At 54.1% G+C, this 19779-nt stretch overlaps 9 protein-coding genes across 9 annotated transcripts; 4 read left to right on the forward strand and 5 right to left on the reverse strand.

Moving 5' to 3' along the window:
* Positions 1 to 140: 140 nt before the first annotated feature.
* Positions 141 to 437, reverse strand: ISF_04222 (hypothetical protein; the record flags this gene model as incomplete). Its single annotated transcript, XM_018847828.1, has 2 exons — positions 141 to 280; positions 407 to 437. The coding sequence occupies 2 exons, from the start codon at positions 435 to 437 to the stop codon at positions 141 to 143; spliced, it is 171 nt and encodes a 56-aa protein (XP_018704784.1).
* Positions 438 to 980: 543 nt separating this feature from the next.
* On the reverse strand, positions 981 to 2041 carry ISF_04223 (Peptidase C15, pyroglutamyl peptidase I-like protein; the record flags this gene model as incomplete). The annotated part of the gene is made up of 3 exons (XM_018847829.1): positions 981 to 1217; positions 1290 to 1790; positions 1952 to 2041. 3 exons carry the CDS (start codon positions 2039 to 2041, stop codon positions 981 to 983), a joined length of 828 nt encoding a protein of 275 aa, XP_018704785.1.
* A 1183-nt stretch (positions 2042 to 3224) lies between these two features.
* Positions 3225 to 4098, forward strand: ISF_04224 (glycerol-3-phosphate phosphatase; the record flags this gene model as incomplete). The annotated part of the gene is made up of 3 exons (XM_018847830.1): positions 3225 to 3343; positions 3400 to 3509; positions 3611 to 4098. 3 exons carry the CDS (start codon positions 3225 to 3227, stop codon positions 4096 to 4098), a joined length of 717 nt encoding a protein of 238 aa, XP_018704786.1.
* Positions 4099 to 6731: 2633 nt separating this feature from the next.
* On the forward strand, positions 6732 to 7314 carry ISF_04225 (hypothetical protein; the record flags this gene model as incomplete). Its single annotated transcript, XM_018847831.1, has 2 exons — positions 6732 to 6944; positions 7006 to 7314. 2 exons carry the CDS (start codon positions 6732 to 6734, stop codon positions 7312 to 7314), a joined length of 522 nt encoding a protein of 173 aa, XP_018704787.1.
* Positions 7315 to 8125: 811 nt separating this feature from the next.
* Positions 8126 to 9354, reverse strand: ISF_04226 (cAMP-dependent protein kinase regulatory subunit; the record flags this gene model as incomplete). Its single annotated transcript, XM_018847832.1, has 2 exons — positions 8126 to 8827; positions 8887 to 9354. 2 exons carry the CDS (start codon positions 9352 to 9354, stop codon positions 8126 to 8128), a joined length of 1170 nt encoding a protein of 389 aa, XP_018704788.1.
* A 2936-nt stretch (positions 9355 to 12290) lies between these two features.
* On the reverse strand, positions 12291 to 13770 carry ISF_04227 (cAMP-dependent protein kinase regulatory subunit; the record flags this gene model as incomplete). Its single annotated transcript, XM_018847833.1, has 4 exons — positions 12291 to 12997; positions 13048 to 13144; positions 13204 to 13490; positions 13548 to 13770. The coding sequence occupies 4 exons, from the start codon at positions 13768 to 13770 to the stop codon at positions 12291 to 12293; spliced, it is 1314 nt and encodes a 437-aa protein (XP_018704789.1).
* Positions 13771 to 14289: 519 nt separating this feature from the next.
* Positions 14290 to 17007, forward strand: ISF_04228 (Gamma tubulin complex protein 3; the record flags this gene model as incomplete). The annotated part of the gene is made up of 3 exons (XM_018847834.1): positions 14290 to 14426; positions 14473 to 16705; positions 16783 to 17007. 3 exons carry the CDS (start codon positions 14290 to 14292, stop codon positions 17005 to 17007), a joined length of 2595 nt encoding a protein of 864 aa, XP_018704790.1.
* Positions 17008 to 17240: 233 nt separating this feature from the next.
* Positions 17241 to 17807, reverse strand: ISF_04229 (acetyltransferase; the record flags this gene model as incomplete). Its single annotated transcript, XM_018847835.1, has 1 exon — positions 17241 to 17807. The coding sequence occupies one exon, from the start codon at positions 17805 to 17807 to the stop codon at positions 17241 to 17243; it is 567 nt and encodes a 188-aa protein (XP_018704791.1).
* Positions 17808 to 18378: 571 nt separating this feature from the next.
* ISF_04230 (cytochrome c1, heme protein precursor) lies at positions 18379 to 19694 on the forward strand (the record flags this gene model as incomplete). The annotated part of the gene is made up of 4 exons (XM_018847836.1): positions 18379 to 18453; positions 18618 to 18772; positions 18903 to 18965; positions 19022 to 19694. 4 exons carry the CDS (start codon positions 18379 to 18381, stop codon positions 19692 to 19694), a joined length of 966 nt encoding a protein of 321 aa, XP_018704792.1.
* Positions 19695 to 19779: the final 85 nt, after the last annotated feature.

Raw genomic sequence — 19779 nt, forward strand, 5'->3', positions numbered from 1 at the left:
CAACCGCTACCCGCCCTATGACCGCCTTCACCTTCCCGTGCGTCCCGCTAACGCCGCGGCTCCTCGACCACACCATCCGCCGACCACGCCGCCCGCTTGCCCCTCATCCAGAGCACCGCGTCGGCGGCCTTGGCGATGAGTCAGAAGGGCTGCTTTGCCATGGGCGGGTACTGCTTTCCGTCGCGCTCGACCTTGGGCTCGCACGCGCAGCGCTCTTCCTCGGGGATGGTGTCCATGACCATGGGGACGTGTGAGCCGCAGCCCCACCACGTGGACTTTTCTGGAAGGAGAAGTCAGCATGTATGGTTCCTCTAGGAGATGCGGCTGCATGTCAAAGGCGCCGTGTCGCACACTCGCAGCTGTGGCTGTGTCATGGGCGAGTGCGCGGGGTAGAAACAAAACGTACTGCAAGTGTCGCAGGCTGCCTTTTTGCACATTGTGGGGGATAAATTCGAGGTATGTCGCTCTATGGCCTTTCCTATGAAAAGTAGGTTATCGTGCGATGGAACTGCGAGAAGCTGGCGTGGTGTTTTATGTACTTTAGCAAGGAGAGTGTTGGCGAGGCAAAGTCGGAAGTCGGGATTGAAGTCGGCGAACTGCCCCACCACATTTCGATGCCGGGTCGGCGAAGTCGGCCAGAACATGTCCGGGAGACGGAGTCTAAGCGGCGCATTTGACATGAATAATGCGATCCGGGCTGTAAAAGATCTACAATGGTTTAATTTGTTTCTCCGGATTTTTTGTCGGACAGAAACTTCCTGTTCATCACAGTTCTACAAGGTACCGTGTGATGTGCATACCAAAATCGTGTGCATTGCCACCATGCTATTCGCGGGGTATTTCCATACAACATCCAATCGAGTGTAACTCGGTAAAAACTAGAACGAAAAAAGAGAATTTGAATCCATTTCATGTCATGTACGCCATCCTACAGTTGCTAGATATGTGCATTTATTTTTCCCCTATAGAAATGCTGCTATTCATGCGGCGGCGCCCTTCTTCCTCTCGGCAATCTCGGTCTCGGCGATGGAGCGGATCAGGTTGAGCGCCAGGTCGCGGCCGCGCTCCACGGCCAGGTCCGAGGCGTCGGCCGGCACGTGGAAGAAGCAGACCTTGCCGGGCCGCTCCTGCCTGCGGAGCGTCGCCAGGCTGGAGTAGTATATGAAGTCGCAGAGGTACCGGCCGGGGTCGTCCGAGATGCGCAAGTCCATGTCGGGCTGTTCAAGAGTCAGTTTTGCTCTTCTTGTTCGAGGGGTTGACGTTTGTTTCGTTTGTAGGTACGGCCTTACCGAACCGAGGTCCTTCCAGCGCTGGTACACGCCGGGAATGTCCAGGGCGCTGTCGAGCTCGTCCGGCAGGCCCTCCCAGATCCAGCCGGCGCCCGGGTCGCGCCGGCCCGGCCGCTCATCCTCGAGCAGCTCGCCGTCGACGTCGGGCTTGAGGTAGCCGGTGCGGTGGGCGCGGCGCTCGAGCGCGTACTGCGGACGGGCGCTGGCCATGCCGATGTGCACCGCGGCGTCGATCCGCGGCGCTTGCTGCTGGCCGTCCTCGCCGCCGGAGCCGTAGGTGCCGTCCCAGAAGGTCGGCACCAGCGCGCGGACGTTTTCGTAGGTTACGCGGATCGGCTCCGGGTGCACGAGGATGCGCACGGCGGGCAGGTTGTCGTCGGCGCCGTCAGCGGACGGTGGCGGCCGGGCGGCGAGGTCCTTGGCGCGCAGCGGCGGCAGGTAGGCGGGCAGGCTGCGGGCAATCTCCCACGACGGGTTGACGGGATACTGTGCGCGAAAGGGCTGTTGTGAAGGAGTTCTCGTTAGTTGAATCATTTCCTAGGCCGGACGAGGGTTGTCGAAGGGGCTGCTGGGCGCTCTCGTGCCCCGTTTTCCCGCCTTGGTCGCGGGGTTCCGAGCGATGACGCAGATGAAGGCCAGCCGGAGGGGGAAACAAGACATACGCCAAAGCCAGTGACGAGGATGGTAAACACGTCCTTGCCCGACCTAAAGGCCTCAGAGCTCATCTCGTGATCAAGACGTGCGTCGCCCATCTTTGCAAATATTAACGGGAATATTTGCTTAGAAAAGTCAAAGTAAGAGGCAAAGTCGTTGTAAAACGGTCGTCGAGCCCTTGATGAGAGGTTAAACTTACTTGTAGGGCAGCTTTTAGCGAAGTATAGGTAGTCAAGTTTATAACTAGTGGCGAGCCGCCTTGCGACATGCATGGACAGTGGGGAAATCTTCAAGACTTTGGCAATCCATTGCCATTTTTAGCTACGTAGAAAAGCAACAATAAACAAATATTACTATTCAAGATTATTGGTGCCTGCGTTGCCGTTGGGAAGCTATTCGAATACAATATTGTGCTGGTTCTTGTACCCGGCGCATCTCCGCCCGTCAGGCCATGGAAACGGGGTCCCGCCTCCGTCTACTTGGCATCAGTTAGCCTGACGCTTTTAGGAAGATATAAATCTGATAAACGTGACGGGCGAAGGGTATTTTCGGTACTCTTGGATTGGATTGCCCCGAGAACTCTACTTTTTAGAGTGACTTGTCTGCCCACCATATACTCCGGTTTGTCGCCGAACCTTGCGGAAGGAAACACGCGTGGCTCAACAGCAATGGCTAACACTGGCGCTTCAACTTGTACATTTGTTTCTTCTACTTCACATTCATCTTGATTCTCATTTTTAACCTGTATTCAAATATTCCCCCTTCCAGTAAATCCAGTGTTCCTGTCGACCGACTGCCTGCGTCCAAGACTCTTTATGAAACAGGCTTGCCGCCGCAGCTCAACGCAGGAGTTCGACCAAGCTTTCTCTCGGGCTAACAGTAAATCAATATCAGAACCTTAATACAAAGCAACTACAAACACCAACTACGGGATACCGTTATTCTCAAAGCCTCTTTCAGAACCGTCTTGCCTCCGCCAATGTCAAAGGCGGGCTAACCCTATGTGGCAGCCCCGACTCCGCTCACCCCGGACCCTCCCGGAGCTGCCCAGTCAAGTAACTCGTCCACCGGCCGGCCTCAGTTTTCGGAACACGATGCTGTTTGCTCACTTGATGAAATCCCCCTTCTCTTCGTCCGCCACAACTTTCTTTCTCTTTGCATAATTTCGACCACCTTCAGCAAGACCTAATCTCCCTACAAGGCACCACGGTCCCCTGAATCCTTCATCTTCTTCCACCCACTCTACGACGAGAGCCTCACGGTCACCCTCGACGCATCATCATGGGCTCTCAACCAGACTACAGCCAACCGCCTCTGCGGCTGTCCTTTGCAGGCTTCCTCTGGGACATGGACGGCACCATTATTGATTCCACACCGGCCATTGAGAAGCATTGGCACACGTACGTTGTCCCCTGTCGGCGGCGTCCCTCGGACCTGGCTAACACGCGCCTGCTAGGATAGGGAATGAGATTGGCGTCGATCCCGAGACCATCCTCAAGACCTCTCACGGTCGCCGCAGCATAGACACGCTCAAGATTCTCGCCCCAGAAAGGGCAAACTGGGAATGTACGTACCATCCGACGCCGTCAAATCTCCCCTTGACCGCCCTTTCCCAATCCAATCCACCCAACCGTAACCTTTCACATCACATAGCTCACACATGCTAGACGTTGCCAAGGTCGAGGGCCAGCTCCCCGTGCTCTACGCGCACCTCGCCACCGAGATCCCCGGCGCGCGGGCGCTCCTGGACGGCATGATCGCCGCGGCCGCGCCGTGGGCCATCGTCACCTCTGGCACCGAGCCGCTCGTGCACGGCTGGCTGGGCCGCATGAAGCTCGCCGTCCCGGAGCACCTCGTCACCGCCGAGTCGGTCCCCGAGGGCAAGCCGGACCCCGCGTGCTACCGCATGGGCCTCGACAAGCTGCGGCTGGCGGACGTCGCCGGGGAGGTGCTCGTGCTCGAGGACAGTCCCGCGGGCATCAGGGCCGGCAAGGCGGCGGGGTGCAAGGTGCTCGGGCTGGTGACGAGTCACACGGCGGAGCAGGTGGCGGCCGCGGAGCCGGATTGGATTGTCAAGGACCTGACGTCGGTGCGCGTGGTGGGCTCAGAGGGCGGAAGGGTGACGATTGAGATTAAGGATGGGTTGAAGCTGTAATTTTTGATGACGTATAGAGTCTATAATTGTTGGCATTTGGAGACTGGTCTAAGAATCAAGTGTAGTTGTAACGATGATGATGCTCATCACACAAAGGCTCCAAGAATAAAATGAAAAAAAAAATCCCCAGAAAAAAAAACCTGGAATCGTGCCTTCACTGAAACTATTCAGGCGTCTCCTGAGTATGACCATGATCGGCACATCGCTGCGGCCAGCCGTAGTTACATGCCCAGCCCTTCCGTCAGCCATGCTTGGCATGGGCGATCGGCACAGGTTTTGACGCAAGGCACCAGCGTCAGTCAGCCCTTCTCGAAGCTGAAAGGACGCTCGCGCGGGCATAATAATAAGTACGATGTGCAGCTCGCTGCCGCCCACCTTGCTTGGCACGTTGCTGCAGTCAGTCATCCAACCCACCAACAAATCGTGGGGATCGGCGCTACTCGCTGTGTGCCTTGCGGTGGGGGAGGCTTGAAATGCTCGCGACGCCTACCATGGGGGTTCTCACTGGGCGAAGGGGGCACTTGAGACAAGGATTGCCTTTTCTATCCCGTGACAGAAAACCAGTGCAAAGTGACCCCGAGTTCACTCTTGTCTTTGAACATGCTGAGGGCGAGCGCAATCCACAGGGTGGAATAATGGCCGGTTTCCAGGGATATGAGACATAAGCCAGGGTAGGTGGGAGTGGGAAAGAATCGAGAAAGCTCTGCGAGTACGAATTACTGCATGTACCAGTAGCACCGTCCCTTCCTCAACGTTCTGGGCCATTATCTAACTCGTCTCTTGCTGTGCCAACTACATAGTAATCATGGGCTAACTGGACAGAGAGAACAGGCGACGGCGACAGTATCGTGGGGCAAAAAGTAGGCCGAAACTATGATTCTGACCGACCTTGGCGTGATTAGTTTAGACGGGAGTGTTCTTGGCGAGCTGGATCAATATCAAAGTCGCTGAAGGAATCATGCGAGGTGATGCAGCTGAACCGTTATAGCGATGGTGTATTATGCCAGATCTTTGCCCAGTCTAGCCAAGCCAAGATGCGAGTGGCGACCTTCTTGCCGAACAAGATGAGAGGGGGGGGGGGTCTCCTTGACCTTTTTTGGTTTGGTTAATTTACAACTCGCATGGCCCATACCTCGACAAAAGATCCAACTTATTGACTATGTAACTACGTTGCCTCAATTTATTACGGTTCCCTGCACTGCCCTATCAGCCGCAAACCCGAACCGATGGAGCCACCACCTTTACAGGTACCCGTCTCTCTCGATGTGGTATGGCCTCCCCCTCTCATTGCTCTCGTCGCTTCATCGGCGGTCGCATTGCTCGTGTCCTTGGCCCTGCCGGCCCATTAAAGAGTAAGAAGCTGAAAAGGTTTAAAAACAACCCCCTCATGTAAGAAGGGGCACATGCGGTTTGCTTGACGTCACGCGGGCCAACCGTTCTGGAAACCGGAGAAGAACAGGTTGGGCAGCTTGGCGAGCGAATGAACGGCTTGCATTGTACCACTTGATTTGAAGAGAGACAGAGAGGCGGCAAGTCCAAGCCGAAGCCGCCCGAGTCCTGTGGAACTTCATCAAGTCAAGTTCCTCATCAAGGGTTGTTGCACTTTTGTACGGGTATCGGCAGTGTATTTCTGCAACGGGTTAAAGGAAACCTGATTTCAGCATTACATTAATTTGCGTAATGGTACCTCTACTTTTAAAACTGCTCGGAGAACGAGTCTTTGACAACTTCTTTTGAGAGAGTACTTTCGGCAGGCCGCTGTCTCATATACTTACTTTGTCCAGACGACACTCGTCTTGTACCCAAAGACATGTCTTGGACCCGAAGACACGCTGTTGCCCTCGATTGAGTCGAATTCTTAACTTGGTTTAATTTCTGACCACTCATCCAACCACAAGCAACAAACCGGGGCCAACTAAAAGAGTCCAGCTCTGGTGGGGGCCGAAGATCCGACCCCATCATCCCCCGGGGCGACCTTGGCGACCTGACGACGATCCAGAGAACCCTGCCTGTATTACAACTACATAGACTCTAGACTCCAAAGAACCGGACGCCAATCCAGCTAGAGCAAAGAGGTATCTCGGTCTGCGGCTGAAGCTGCAAGGTGCTCGGAACAGTTGCCAGCTGCCCCTATTGCCGCACAACCTGCACAGACGTCTCGTCAACGAGTTAGCCTCGTCCTCGATGCCACCCTACCATGTCAGCCCTGCAGAGTGCGGGCAAGAGGACGGAGAAAATCCAGCCCATCTACTGTCCAAGACCGACCAGGGGGTGCGGACATGGGCTCCGGTAGTGGTCAGACTCAGCTCTGAGCGTGTTCACATCAATGACTTCTTTCTGCGACGCTCCCTCGCAAGTGTTATTGCCTGCCTACCACCTTGTCAGCCTGCCATCCTCGACCCGTTTCTGCCACAAGTAGTGTTGCTCAAAGGAACCAGCAAATCCAGACGAGAGACATGCGGCCCCGGAGGAGAAAGACAAGGCCCCTCAGCTTCGAGAACCCAAACATATAAAGCCCGGCATCCTTCCCGTCATGTCTTGTCAAACTCTTGTTCCTCTTAGACAGCTTTCTTATCCAATCCGCAATACATTACCACTCAATTCTTTCTTCTCTCATATAACCAGTCATCATCATGAAGGTTTCCCAGATCCTCGCCTACCTCGCCCTCGGCACCTCGGCCGCCTACGCCCTGCCCGCCGAGGAGGTCGCCGACGCCGCCGCCGCCAACCTGCCCGGCCTCAACGCCGTCCAGACCAAGTACGCCCGCGCCATCATCGCCCAGGCCAAGAAGGACGGCGTCGGCGCCCACGGCTGCCAGGCCGGCATCGCCACCGCCATGGTTGAGGTGTGCATATCCTCCCTCTCAAGCCAGCCAGCGAAAATACTGACTCTTGTCCCCCTCGTAGTCCAGCATCATCATGTACGCCAACAACGCCGTCCCCGAGTCCCTCAAGTACCCCCACGACCGCGTCGGCTCCGACCACGACTCCGTCGGCCTCTTCCAGCAGCGCGCCTCCATCTACAAGAACGTCAAGTGCGACATGAACGCCGCCTGCTCCGCCGGCCAGTTCTACGCCGAGATGAAGCGCGTCAGCGGATGGAAGACCATGGCCGTCGGAACGCTCTGCCAAAAGGTCCAGCGCTCCGCCTACCCGGACCGCTACGCCAAGCAGGTCGGCCTCGCCACCAACATCTGCAAGGCTGGCGGTCTGTAAGTATGCTTGGAACGGGGCTCGCAAAATGATCATGTTGAAAGACTTGTGTGTGACGGAATGCTCCGAGTCAGACGAGGGGACGTGTCAACCGAGTTGGAACGAAACGAACAAATTGTACATATTCAATTGATCCATGCCTTTAATGTCACTATACTTGCGCTTGAAATACCTGTTCTCCAGAGAATCTATCAATTGTTCGCAAATTTTCTAGTTGCTTCGTCATCAACAGCTCTCCTGCTGCCCATGTGTTTGATCTGGCCGGGTTACTATAGACGGATCAGGCTCATATTTCGTCAAGATCCCAATTCGCAGATATTTTCAAACGGTTCCTCACTGAAGATTACACAAAATAGTTGAATACCCTATTATGTTTTGGGGATTTTATTTTATATTTCATCAACACTCTTGGTGCTACGATGCCGTCTGGGTAATTACCGATGCTATTATGCTACCCTGCAGCGGTTAGGCATGCAGCACGTCTTAAACAAGTACAGGGATGGAGACGCAGACGTCAGCGGCACCCTGCGTGGCGTAATTGTAGTCTTAACAAATGATGCTCATGACAGCTATAATAATAACAGAGGTATCTGCAGAGTAAACATATCCTTCAGGACAAAAACCAACTTTCAGCGTGCCACACTAGTCAGTCAACGAATTCCAGTTCAAAAACGCCAGACGAAGGCAATTCTGCAATGTAGTGAAAAGATCCATCGATGCTGCTTTGGTGCATGTGCGGAAACCAGCTGCTAGTCATCACCTAGCCGTCCATTGCCCGCGGCGGCTCCCATGGATCTTTTCGCGACCGACGCATTTAATCGCGGTGCAAAGGGTCCATCTCCTCTACACCAGCCTTAACTCCCTGGTACTTTGTACGGCGTAAGATGCCTTCCACAGGACCAAGTAGACGCTGGAAAGCATTCTTGCCAAGAGTCGCTACTTTGACGTCCGTGGTGGCGACAACACTAGCGGCTCTTGGGGCGTCATTTAGCAGAGCCAGCTCGCCAAAGAAATCGCCCTTTTTGTATTCTAACACCTTGTTGCTGATGTCGCCCTTGTATGCGTCGGCGCTGCCGTCTTCCAGCAGGTAGAAAGAGTACCCAGGGTCGCCCTCCTTGATAATGATAGCACCAGGAGCAAACTTTTGAGTCTCAAGAGCGTCCGCAATTTTAGATCGCTCGTAAGGCGTGAGTGAGGATAGCAAGGGAACTTCCTCGAGGAAGCTCTCGTACATACGTCGGCGGGCGAAGGTAGATTCCATTAGGATTCTGCGAAAGGTGACGCGATCGAGAGCCCAAAGGGTGCAATTGGCTTCGGCGGAAACAATGGTCGCGGCACGAGGGGCATTATACATCAGAGCGAGCTCACCAAACGAGCCTCCGGCCTCGATATTGCCAACCTTGCTGCCCATGCCTTCGGGGCCAGGACCAATGGTGCCTGCCGGGTTGACATAGACGTCGAAGGAGCCCTTTTCGACTACGTAGAAATAATCTCCGGCATCGCCTTGGCTAATGACCTGAAAATAGTCAATAAAGTTAGCCTTGTATGTTGCATCGTGGCCGCCATTCTGCTTACCTTGATATCCTTGACGGGAATCGGCTTTTCCATGAGAGCCCCAAGAATTTGGTGGCTCTGCTCATCGTCGAGATGGCTGAAGAGAAAGTTTCCCTCGATTGCATGTTTCAAACGGCTGATCTGATCGGCCGTCTTTTCATGGAACGGCGGGGTCCAGTTATCATACGTGTCGGCGCTGGGCTTGAGCGATTCAGCTGACACCGACGTTCTTCTGTTAAAGTTGTACTGAGCCGGATAGCTGTCTGGGTTGGGTGGTGATCGGACGGTGGGGGGCGTATCTCCAGAGGCATCGCCGCCGAATACATTAGAGAAACCGGCGACTCCTGGGGCAGAATTGCCATTCGAGGGAGAACCAACGGTGTCTTGCTCCTCTTCTTCAATGACTCGGTGCATGGTATCGTTTTGGGACCGATCGCTGCCGAAAGGATTGGCGTTGGCGCCAAAGGGACTTGTAAACGGGCCAGACATGTCTGATTCGGGATTGTTGAACGTGGAATGTGAAACGGGGCAGTGGCTGAGCTGCACGGGGGCGGTCGTGAAGCGGTCGAGTTCGACAGCAGCCAACGGTAGTCTTGAGGCTGTTTTTAATTGAGGCGGCTCTTCTGTAAGGCATTATTAGTACGATCGCATCTTGATGTGGTGCCGCGACGAGGTGATCGGATGTAGGAAACAAGGCAATTGTGGTGCCAAGCTAATGCTAGGGTGGGAAGGTCTCTCCAACTTGAAGATGTAGTCGAATAAGAGAAACTCGAGTGTGCAAGAGATGGCTGTGCCTGTGCCATGTAATCCCGCATCGGCCTGCCCATTGAGCTGTTGCTGGTGCGGAGACGTGACAGGTTCTGAAGACCTCAATCTCCGAGGTGACCATCCACCTATGCAGCAAACGGCACCAGTTGTGTGTAGCAGACAATTCTGACTATCATGAGGCAGATGAGATGCTTGCAGCGGCTTGATCGCCCTGTGCTTTGCAATGATTCGCCAAAAGGATGTATGGGGAGCTCTCGAGAACCAAGTGTGCGGGGTCGGAGGCGGACGCGGCGCACTTACAGGAGAGAAATTGCACAAGGTGTTGTCCAAGTGCACTGCAGTGAATAAACCGACAACAGACGCCGATATGGAAAGGTGAAAGTCGCTGTTGTAGGCAATTCCGATTGCTTGACGCAAGGCGAAGCGACGCAGCTGGACGGGAAGAGGGGTACCACCCAGTTCAGCGTTGTGCAGTGTCAAGTTAAAAAAAGAGGATAAAAAGTCGATGCAGCAATGATAGGGCCGATGCGAGAGATGGCAGGGGTCGATAGTTGACACGATGAGAAAGACAATAACGGCCAAAAAGGGAACAGCAACGGCGAGAAGAAGGGTTTGCGGGGGATGAGAGAGTGAGGCAAGAGTTGTGAAGCTACAATGGGGTGATTTTGGAGGGGGGGGCAAAATAGGTTTGTAGGGGAGGGAGGGCACAGATGGGGGACAGCTAGCGACAGGTAGAGACAGGCAGAGAACAGGGAGACAGGTTCATGGGCTGGGCAAATGACGGAGATGCAGAGCGGCAGCAGCGGGGAGGGGGTGGTCAATGCTCCGAGAGCCAAGGCCAGGGTCGCAAGAGCTCAAGGACAAGTCGATAGTAGGGCAACGAGCCTAGAAAGTTCTCCAAGGGCGTGTAATTTCTACGAGCGGCTGCTGTGACCACAATAATTAGCCAGGTGCAATCAGTTGATCGTAATTTATTTCCCTTGACCCTTGACATCAAATAACGTGTAGCGACATGGAACGACATGCGACCACAGCTGGCATCGGTAGAAAAAAGTCGGGGCAACAAGGTCGATAGACAGAAGCTTTCTAGAATCGCGCACGGACCACTGTGCGGCGCCTCCGTCACCGGCTGCCCGCGCCCATTGGCCCGTTGCGGCCGAGTTTGGAACAAGTACAGGTACAACAAGTTCTGCAACAAGGAGCCGTCTTCGATGCACACAACAGCCGTCTCTGCAGGGTTGCTTCATGGGCCAGTATTTCTTCTTCGAGTCTGAGTAATTTTTTGGTCTTATTCTTCACCGTCTATTACTGCTTGTCATTGCTTAGCTTCATCTCGTGACTTTTGGGACAATCTACCTATTGCCAAGTAGGTTCGCCCTGGGCCACTGGCAAGAGTACAGGTACATGCTCAGCTTCTGTGGCGTCCGCCAGATTCGCCCAAACCCTGTCTCGTCTCGTCCGGCATTGGCTAGTGCCACTGCTCACTATGCCTCCACCTCAACATCGATTGAATGTCTTCACCGCATCTAGAGGTCTTCAAGAAAGATTTGCCCCCTAGAATTAGCTTCTAGTATTCTCTAGAATCTCCTTTTTTTTTTTGAATTTTTTTCGCGCATCCAGAATGCCAATTGCTGACATGCTCCATACCCATGCTCTCTCACAGACTACCGAATCACAAACCAACAATGATCGATATACAACAATGTTATTCAAAAACTGTTCTACAACGATAATCCATAACCCTGAGGGTATCTTTGCACTTTCTACCAATACAAGAAAACCACCCCGACCTTCAAAAAACATGCTATTAAACCGAGCCTCCCCGGTGATTCGTGCCCCATATACCCGCTGAAACCTGTAAAATTCAATAGAGAAAAACGCCCTTCCTCACTGTATTGGAAGCACCTGCACGCTCAAACTGTACATATGATCAAATCCAAAAGCCCACCTCCATACCAGAAAGAAACAGACGCCATTTGGGTCACGTCAGGCCGGCAGGCTCAATAGCTCACTCATCGCTTCACGTGCCAATGCAGAATGACAGCCAGACATCTGTGCCTTCCGTTCTTCCCAGTCCAGGCGCCGAATAAATGAAAAAATATACCTGCCAAGAGTAAACGCCAAAATTGCAGATGTGTTACTCCTCATTTCCACTGTTTGTCGTCACTTCCTCTTGACGCGAACACGCCGTCTCTCCTTTTTGTCCTGTTCCGAAGTATCCTCGTCTTTAACTCGTTCGGGTATTCTCTTGCGTTGCCGACTTGACTTCGTTTCTTGCTTGACCAGTGCGGGTAGTCTTTGTTCTTCGTTGCAGTGCCTCTTCGACAGACTCGTGTCGTGCGTATACCAAGAAGAGCAACCACGCTCTGTCTCATCCTTAGACCCGTGGATATCTGGTTTACGCCGACAATTGTTGAAGGTAACCAAGTAGACTTTGTGAGGTATGCTTTATCCTGAGATGCATAACCTTTTGTGCAAGAGAAATCCCATTCGCCCTCTGCTGTGACGCCGGACTCGTGGGTTCTTGCTGCACATTCGGTTGGCTATGCTCCAAACCCATGTTCGAAGTCTTTCGCATCAGGATTCAAAGAAACACCCTGCACACCTGAGTTTGCTAGGTTGGTCTCCTCAACTGACGCTTGCTGCGCCGTTTCAGACTATGATCCAACGGCCAGGCACGAGTCGAGCATGCCATCTAGCATATCCACGTCGTTCTCCTCTGCGCCTTCCCAACCGATTTCCATGTCAATGTCCATGGGGTCTGTCCCGTTGCAAAACGCGGAGAGGTCGTATCCGTTTGCCAGTTCTTCCACATGAACTGGCTCGTAGCCCTTGATCCACGTATGATCATTCCAGTTTTCAAGTTCGCCTTCGCGATACCCGCACAGTATTTGGCGCGTAACGATAGGAAATTGAGACATACTCGAGTCTGCAATCTCCAGAGCCACGCGGACATCTGCCATGCTTAGTGGGCCTTGCTCTCCCGCGGCCCGCGCTTCCACGGGTAGAAGACCGGATTTGTCGCGCGAAATCTCGCCACGATGCGCAGCCTCCTCCTCAAGATGCAATTGGCGTTTATAGCTGTGTGTTTGTATCCACTGCGTGCCCACTCCGTAGCCAGCGCTCCCCGAGTCTCCAGCGCCGTTGCTTCTTGTACGAGCAAATACCTGCGTAAGCATCTCTTTGATAAAAGCATCCGTAGCGATTGACATTAATTGAGGTGCTTCTGCAACATGTCCGCTTGGAAGGCCCGCTTCGTAGCAAAACGGTAGCATGCGGCCCGTAATGAGGCCAACGTCGGGAAATTCGCCGGACTCGATGGCTAGCGGCTGTGCAAATCGTTTTCGAATCTCTAAATCGAAATCTGGCGGCGTGTCAGTATACGTGCATGTAGGAGCAATGCCGTCTTCGTACTCATGTTATTAATACCACCGGCAGCGCTGGATGCATCTTGCGTTGGTTTTCGCCGAGATTCCAAAAAAAAGCTCGAAAGGTTTTCGTTGACATCGGACTGTCGTCAAGCCTTAGCAAATTATATAGAGTATTTCTGCGGCAATCTAGAAAACAAACCTCGTTGTGCACTAAATCCTTGATGCGCCGTCTATCCCTCGCGGGTAGCTGCATAACATCGCCTTTTAATCGGCGCTCCGTGGCATCGCCGGTAGCCGCCTTGCTGGCACTGGCCGCCGGCTTATCGTTGGAACTGACCCAGGGAGCCAGCCCTTGATCGGGCATTTCCCTTGTGACATTTCCATAAATGGCAGCCATAAGCTGGTTATGCAGATGGCTTTTGTCTCCATTTTGTCCGACAAGAATCGCATCGATTCGCTGGGAGTATTCGTTTTGATTAAGACTACCTGCATCGGTAGTTAGAAAAAAAATCCGATTTCTGCAAAAGCGCGACGGATCCATACCGATAAAGAATTCCGTTGTAGCTTCCTTGTATATTTGCCAGTGCTCAGCGCCGATTGAAGATTTCAGTTCGCTGTAGAGAGGCTCGAGGTCAATGCGAACAGGGATTTGGCTAGATTTGGCCTTTTGTGCACTTCCAATGTTCGATAGCGATTTTGTTGATAGAAGAGGGGTCTGAACACTGATGGATGGGCGGCTCAATGCCGCGGGATCGATGTCGGGCATGGTGATGTCGGCAGGTTCAATGGCGGAGTCGCGTGCGGCGGAGGGGCAATGCGCAGCGCGCCGGACAGTTCATGAGATGCATAAAATAAATGGCCAGCGTTATGCGATTCCGAAGCTGGATTCAGATTGATGGTCGAGGGGTTGTGACGTTGAGTCGGTGATGACGATTTGGTTGTCGAGGACGTAGGAAAGATGTCAGCCAGTGGAGTGAGGTCGACAATGTGCCGAGAGACGAACCTTGTACGCGGAGTGCTGAAAGGTAAAAGTATCGGTACATAATTCTCTGCTATATAGTTGTGCGCATACTAGTACTGATACCTCCAAAAACGCACCGTCTTTTTATCCCACCTTCCCCCGCTAGAGCGCGTGCCAGTGTCGCGTCTCTTTAATACTTCAACAGTCAACTCTACAATCCGGGCGAGAAAAGGTCTTTCCCGCGCGGATTTGCATGATTTCATTCCGGAATCCGACTTGAATACTGTCAGCGTACAGGTATTCACTTACGACCGCCATGCAAACATGGCCTCCGACAGAACAGCCACCGCCATTGACAGCTTAATAAACCACCTGATCCCAAACAATCCAAGCCATGATGAAGACGAGGCCCAGGATCAACACGACGGACACTTTGAGCTGGTCAAGTCCATAATACGAAAGTATGAATATTTCTCATTGTTTTACAATACTGTCTAACCACTTCAGGCATTCCGACGTCCCCGTATCTGCAGACGTGAACCATGCGTCCGATCTGATCAAGCGCAAACTCATACAAACGAACCCCAGCCAAGCGCTCCGATTCTCCAACCTATACTCCCGACTCCTTGCCGTACCTGTTCTTGAGCACAAATGGGCTATTCTACATCTCCTATATCTTCTTTCCGACTCACCGGATCCATCAGAGCCGCTGCCTCTGAGCCCTGTCAAGCCATCTGCCCCCAACTACCGAGAGGCCATCAATCGCGAGGCAACGAAGCGGCAAGAAAGAGAACGTGCGAAAACACCGAACATGATGTCTTCAAAATATGAAGATGTTCAATTCAGAGAGTCGTTTCAGCCAGATGGCTCTAGAGCAGCCCCGGTTGCGGACACAAGACATGGCGATGGTCGGAGCCGGGAGGCCTCGTTGCAGGAGACACTTCAGACAAACAATTACGCCGAACTTGATCCACCAGAAACAAGTCTGCTGCGTGATCTCCCATTTACTCTTCAAGGGCTTTCGTCGACCACGCTGCCGTTCTCAAGCCCAGATACACTGGCGCTCCCTGCGACGCTCCCCCTCGCCCTTGTGTCGATTTTGCATGCACTGGCCGAGCCCTCGTTGCTCTACCGTCAACTGGACGCATTCTGCAAAACTCCTGCCAGTGGCTTGATGGGTCAGAGCTTGCGTTCCGGTATTGGAGGGGAGTTGCGAGCATATTTGACTCTCATTGCGACACTAGAGGCCCAAATTCGACGTGCACTGGCGTCAGTGGACGAGGGCGCGCCGCGCGGTGGCATTGGAAAGGCTGGAATCACGCTGAAACGGTGTGTAATGTGGACAAGAGAGGCCACGATGGGCTTGCGACTTATGAGTCTTGTGGCGGAAGAGTCTGAAAGTAAGCGTGGTGGCCAAATAATTTCATTGATCCATGGATTCGCAGCGACTCACGGCGACCCAATTGTCTCGACGTTTGCGGAGCGACTGCTAGGCACGTGTACTCGACCTTTTTATGATATTCTGCGCCATTGGATATACGATGGGGAGTTGTCTGATCCGTACCAAGAATTTTTTGTGCGAGAGCAGGCGGTCCAGCCCGACCCGGCAAAGCTCAAGGGTGCTGGCAACGTTTGGGAAGACAAATTTGAGGTTGCAGACGACATGATCCCCAGCATAATGACGCCAGACTTTGCCCAAAAGGTGTTTCTTATTGGCAAATCTCTCAACTTTATTCGACACAGTTGCGGGGACGCTCTTTGGGTAGAAAATTATTCTAAGGCGGCCTCAAAGGAGCTCCGGTACGGTGACACGGCAACCATCGAGGCATGGATCGATGAGGCCTACAAGACAACTATGAAGCGGCTCATGGATCTAATGGCCAACAAATTTCAATTGTTTGATCACCTGCAAGCGTTAAAGAACTATATTCTGCTTGGACAAGGAGACTTTATTGCGCTACTCATGGAGTCTCTGGCTGGCAACTTGGATCGGCCAGCCGGCGCACAGTTCCGCCACACTCTGACGGCACAGCTCGAGCACGCTATTCGCGGCTCGAATGCGCAGTTTGATTCGCCGGAAGTGCTCCGCCGTCTAGATGCCCGTATGCTCCAGCTTTCACATGGTGACATCGGTTGGGACTGCTTTACACTGGAGTACAAGATTGATGCGCCGGTGGATGTGGTTGTCACGGAATGGGGCAACAGACAGTATTTGAAAGTATTCAATTTCCTTTGGAGAATTAAACGTGTTGAGTTCGCGCTTCTTTCTACATGGAGACGCTGCATGACTGGAGCCCGTGGCGTCTTGCAGAACTCGAACAAGGAGATCACACAGACTTGGAAGACCACACGTGCCGCTCTTGCCGAGATGATTCATTTTGTCGGCCAGTTGCAGTATTATATATTATTTGAGGTTATCGAATCATCATGGGGAGAGCTGCAGAAGCGCATCCGTAAGGAGGACTGCACTCTTGACGACCTGATCAAAGCTCACGGCAAATACTTGGAAGACATTACGCACAAGGGTCTGTTGGGACCGAAGAAGCGCCACCCGGCGTCCTCTGGTGTTGAGGAGGATGAGCGCACATCGTACCTGTCACAGCTTTCGAGCATGCTGCGCCTGATGCTCGAGTACCGCGACTCGGTCGACGGTCTGTACAGCTGGAGCGTGTCAGACTTTACTCGACAGCAGGAGGCTAGTGCGCGGAACCGGGCGCGTGGCGGCGGTGCGATGGACGACGTGGGCATGTCTCTGCACGATGAGGCCGTAGCGTCTGAGTTTCCAGTGCTGAAGGATCGGCTACGGCATCTGGGCAGGTCGTTTGGCGCGCGTATGAGCACGCTTCTCGGCGACCTGGCGTACCAGCCGGACGTGGAGATGCGGTTCCTGGGCGTGGCTATGAATTTCAACGACGTGTATCCGCTACGGAGGAGGTCCAGGCCAGCAGCGACACAGAGCTCGGCAGCTTCGGCGGCAGCAGCAGCTTCCACCAACACGTCGAGGGGTTAGGGCGCGACATTTTCTCCCTGATTTTTGGCTGAGCATGTTCTGAATTTCTGCGTCAGAGTCCATTCGATTACGGAGTACATGTATTTATTTGATGACGTTTATTGACATCTGCTGCGTATGGCACGGCGTCAAGATTTTCACGGCTTTGGAGTTTTGGGCAAGATTCAATCCGATTACTTCTGCAAAAACGCCAATTCTAGAATCCTTATGCGCTGGTGACTGTATACGGACCGCCTTTCCTTCTCCGCGTTTCTTCCCATCCCCGTCAAGCCGCTGCGTTCATGGCCTGTCGCGCCTGCATCGTCGCGAGCGCCCGCGGCACGTCCACCACCAGCCGCGGCAGCACACGCCCGGGCACGCTCCCGCTCGGTACCTCGCCGCACCTCTGCGCTCCCATCCGGATGTGGAAGCTCTCCGCGTGCGGGTCCGCGTCGAGGGTCAGCCTTCCCACGCCGCTGTCCCCGGCGCGCCGGACCGCGTCTTCCCAGAGTAGCCGGCCAAGACCGCGGCCCATATGCGCCGGGCTGACCCATAGGTAGCTGAGCTCTGCCTCGGCGTCGTCGATTAGTGTGATGCGACAGACGGCGACAATCTCCTCCTGGCTCTCCGGCCCCTCCTTCCCAGGGAGGACGGCGACGCGCATGTAGTTGGCGTTCTGGGAAATGTCGGAGGCGGTGATTGCAAGTTCGGCGCGGGCAGAGGCCATAAAGGCAGCGGAGTAGCCCCAGTAGGCCTTTGCGGCGAGAGCGAGCTCGGTGAGGAGAGCGGCCTCGGAGGGCTGCGGTTGGCGGAGAGTTGCCATACGGGTGGTGGCTTGTAAAGATATTGACATAGTCTCGTGTGTATTTTTTGAATTGCCGTATAGTCTTTTTGCAAAACTCTTTTATTGATACCACCTCTGGCAAAGGACGATTTATATATGCAGGTTTTTATCACAAAGGATTCAAGGCTGCGGCGCTTGCGCCGGTGAGTGACTAATCACCGGACGCTTTACATCACGCTTTCTTCGTCGGAAGCTTTACATCGCGAACGATATAAGGAAAAGTCAATCCTCACATGAATCTTCAAACTCAGAAGCAGTTCGCGATATCGTAATCTCAGATCGTAATGTCAGTTTCTTGCGGAGATTTTCTTCGGGACGAATCCCTGTCGTCAATGCAGTGTCTTTGACGTTACTAAGCAGCTCGTCTTGTGAAGTGGGGCACTGCTTCGTGCGAGAGTTCCCGACACGTGACCTGAGCCAATCAGCGTCGGCCCATTTCGGAAACGCTGGATTTTCTCGAGGCTCATGATCCTCTCCTGCTGAGCCCTTTCGACGTTCCCGACCCCCGAGACCCAATTGCCCTTCCACACCTCGACCCTGATCGCGGCTCCTCCTGCGGTTACGATCCGAATTGCCAACCATGCTGGCGAGATCCTGCTTCCGTGCCCCGCGCGCCCTCAATGGGCTGCGCAATGGCGTCGTCAACGTCACGAAGGTACGGATTACCTGGACACCACCCAAGCACAAACAGCTGGGCCTCAGCTTGGCTCATTACCGAGGAACCAACAACGCCTCGCCGGGGCATCGAACCCATCTCCTCGAGCCGAAATACAGTCAATTGTATCGCAATTGAATGCTAACGTGTTTTAATTTCCTCAGCGTGCTGCTTCCACGAGCGCGGGTGCCGGCGAAGCTTCCGCCAGCCGCCTCAACGTGTCCGCCATTGCTTCGACCACCATCGCCGTCGGTTCCATTGCCTGGTACTATCACCTCTATGGGCCCGTGGCTCACGCCATGACTCCTGCCGAGGAAGGGTACGTGATACATCCTGCGATCCGACGATCCCTACGCGCCCCGTTTCGCCTCGGCTATGTTGTGCGGCATAAACCGCCACGCCGAAGCATATCGACAACAACAGATCTTCGCGGCTGACAATGACGACAGTCTTCACCCTACCAAGTACCCTTGGGTCCACGAGCAGTGGTTCAAGACTTTTGACCACCAGGCGTAAGCTGCTCCCGCGACAACTCGCACCCGCTGACAATGCTGACAACCGCCCAAAGTCTTCGCCGTGGTTTCCAGGTCTACCAGGAAGTCTGCGCCAGCTGCCACTCCCTGAGCCGTGTGCCCTACCGTGCGCTTGTTGGCACCGTCCTCACCGTCGACGAGGCCAAGGCTCTCGCCGAAGAGAACGAGTACCCCGGCGAGCCTAACGAGCAGGGCGAGATCGAGATGCGCCCTGGTAAGCTCGCCGACTACATTCCTTCGCCGTACAAGAACGAAGAGGCTGCCCGTTTCGCCAACAACGGTGCCCTTCCCCCTGATTTGAGCCTGATCATTAAGGGTCGCCACGGCGGCTGTAACTACATCTTCTCGCTGCTTACTGGTTACCCTGATGAGCCCCCTGCCGGCGCCACCGTCGCCCCGGGCATGAACTTCAACCCTTACTTCCCCGGTACCGGTATCGCCATGGCGCGTGTCCTCTACGACGGCCTCGTTGAGTACGAGGATGAGACCCCCGCTTCCACCTCGCAGATGGCCAAGGACGTCGTCGAGTTCCTCAACTGGGCCGCTGAGCCCGAGATGGACGACCGCAAGAAGATGGGTATGAAGGTCCTGGTTGTCACCGCCTCCCTGTGGGCTATGAGCGTCTGGGTCAAGCGCTACAAGTGGGCTTGGCTCAAGTCGAGAAAGCTCGCCTACGACCCCCCCGCGCCGAGCAAGGTCCGCCGATAAAAGAGCCGCGCTACGATTTTTGAGCGTGTCGTTTGTATTACTAGTCGCCCCGCTAGTCCATGTATTTCTGGGTGGAGGCGAGTAG

The sequence above is a fragment of the Cordyceps fumosorosea genome (assembly GCF_001636725.1).
Source record: "Cordyceps fumosorosea ARSEF 2679 chromosome Unknown scaffold_9, whole genome shotgun sequence".
NCBI lineage: Eukaryota > Fungi > Ascomycota > Sordariomycetes > Hypocreales > Cordycipitaceae > Cordyceps > Cordyceps fumosorosea.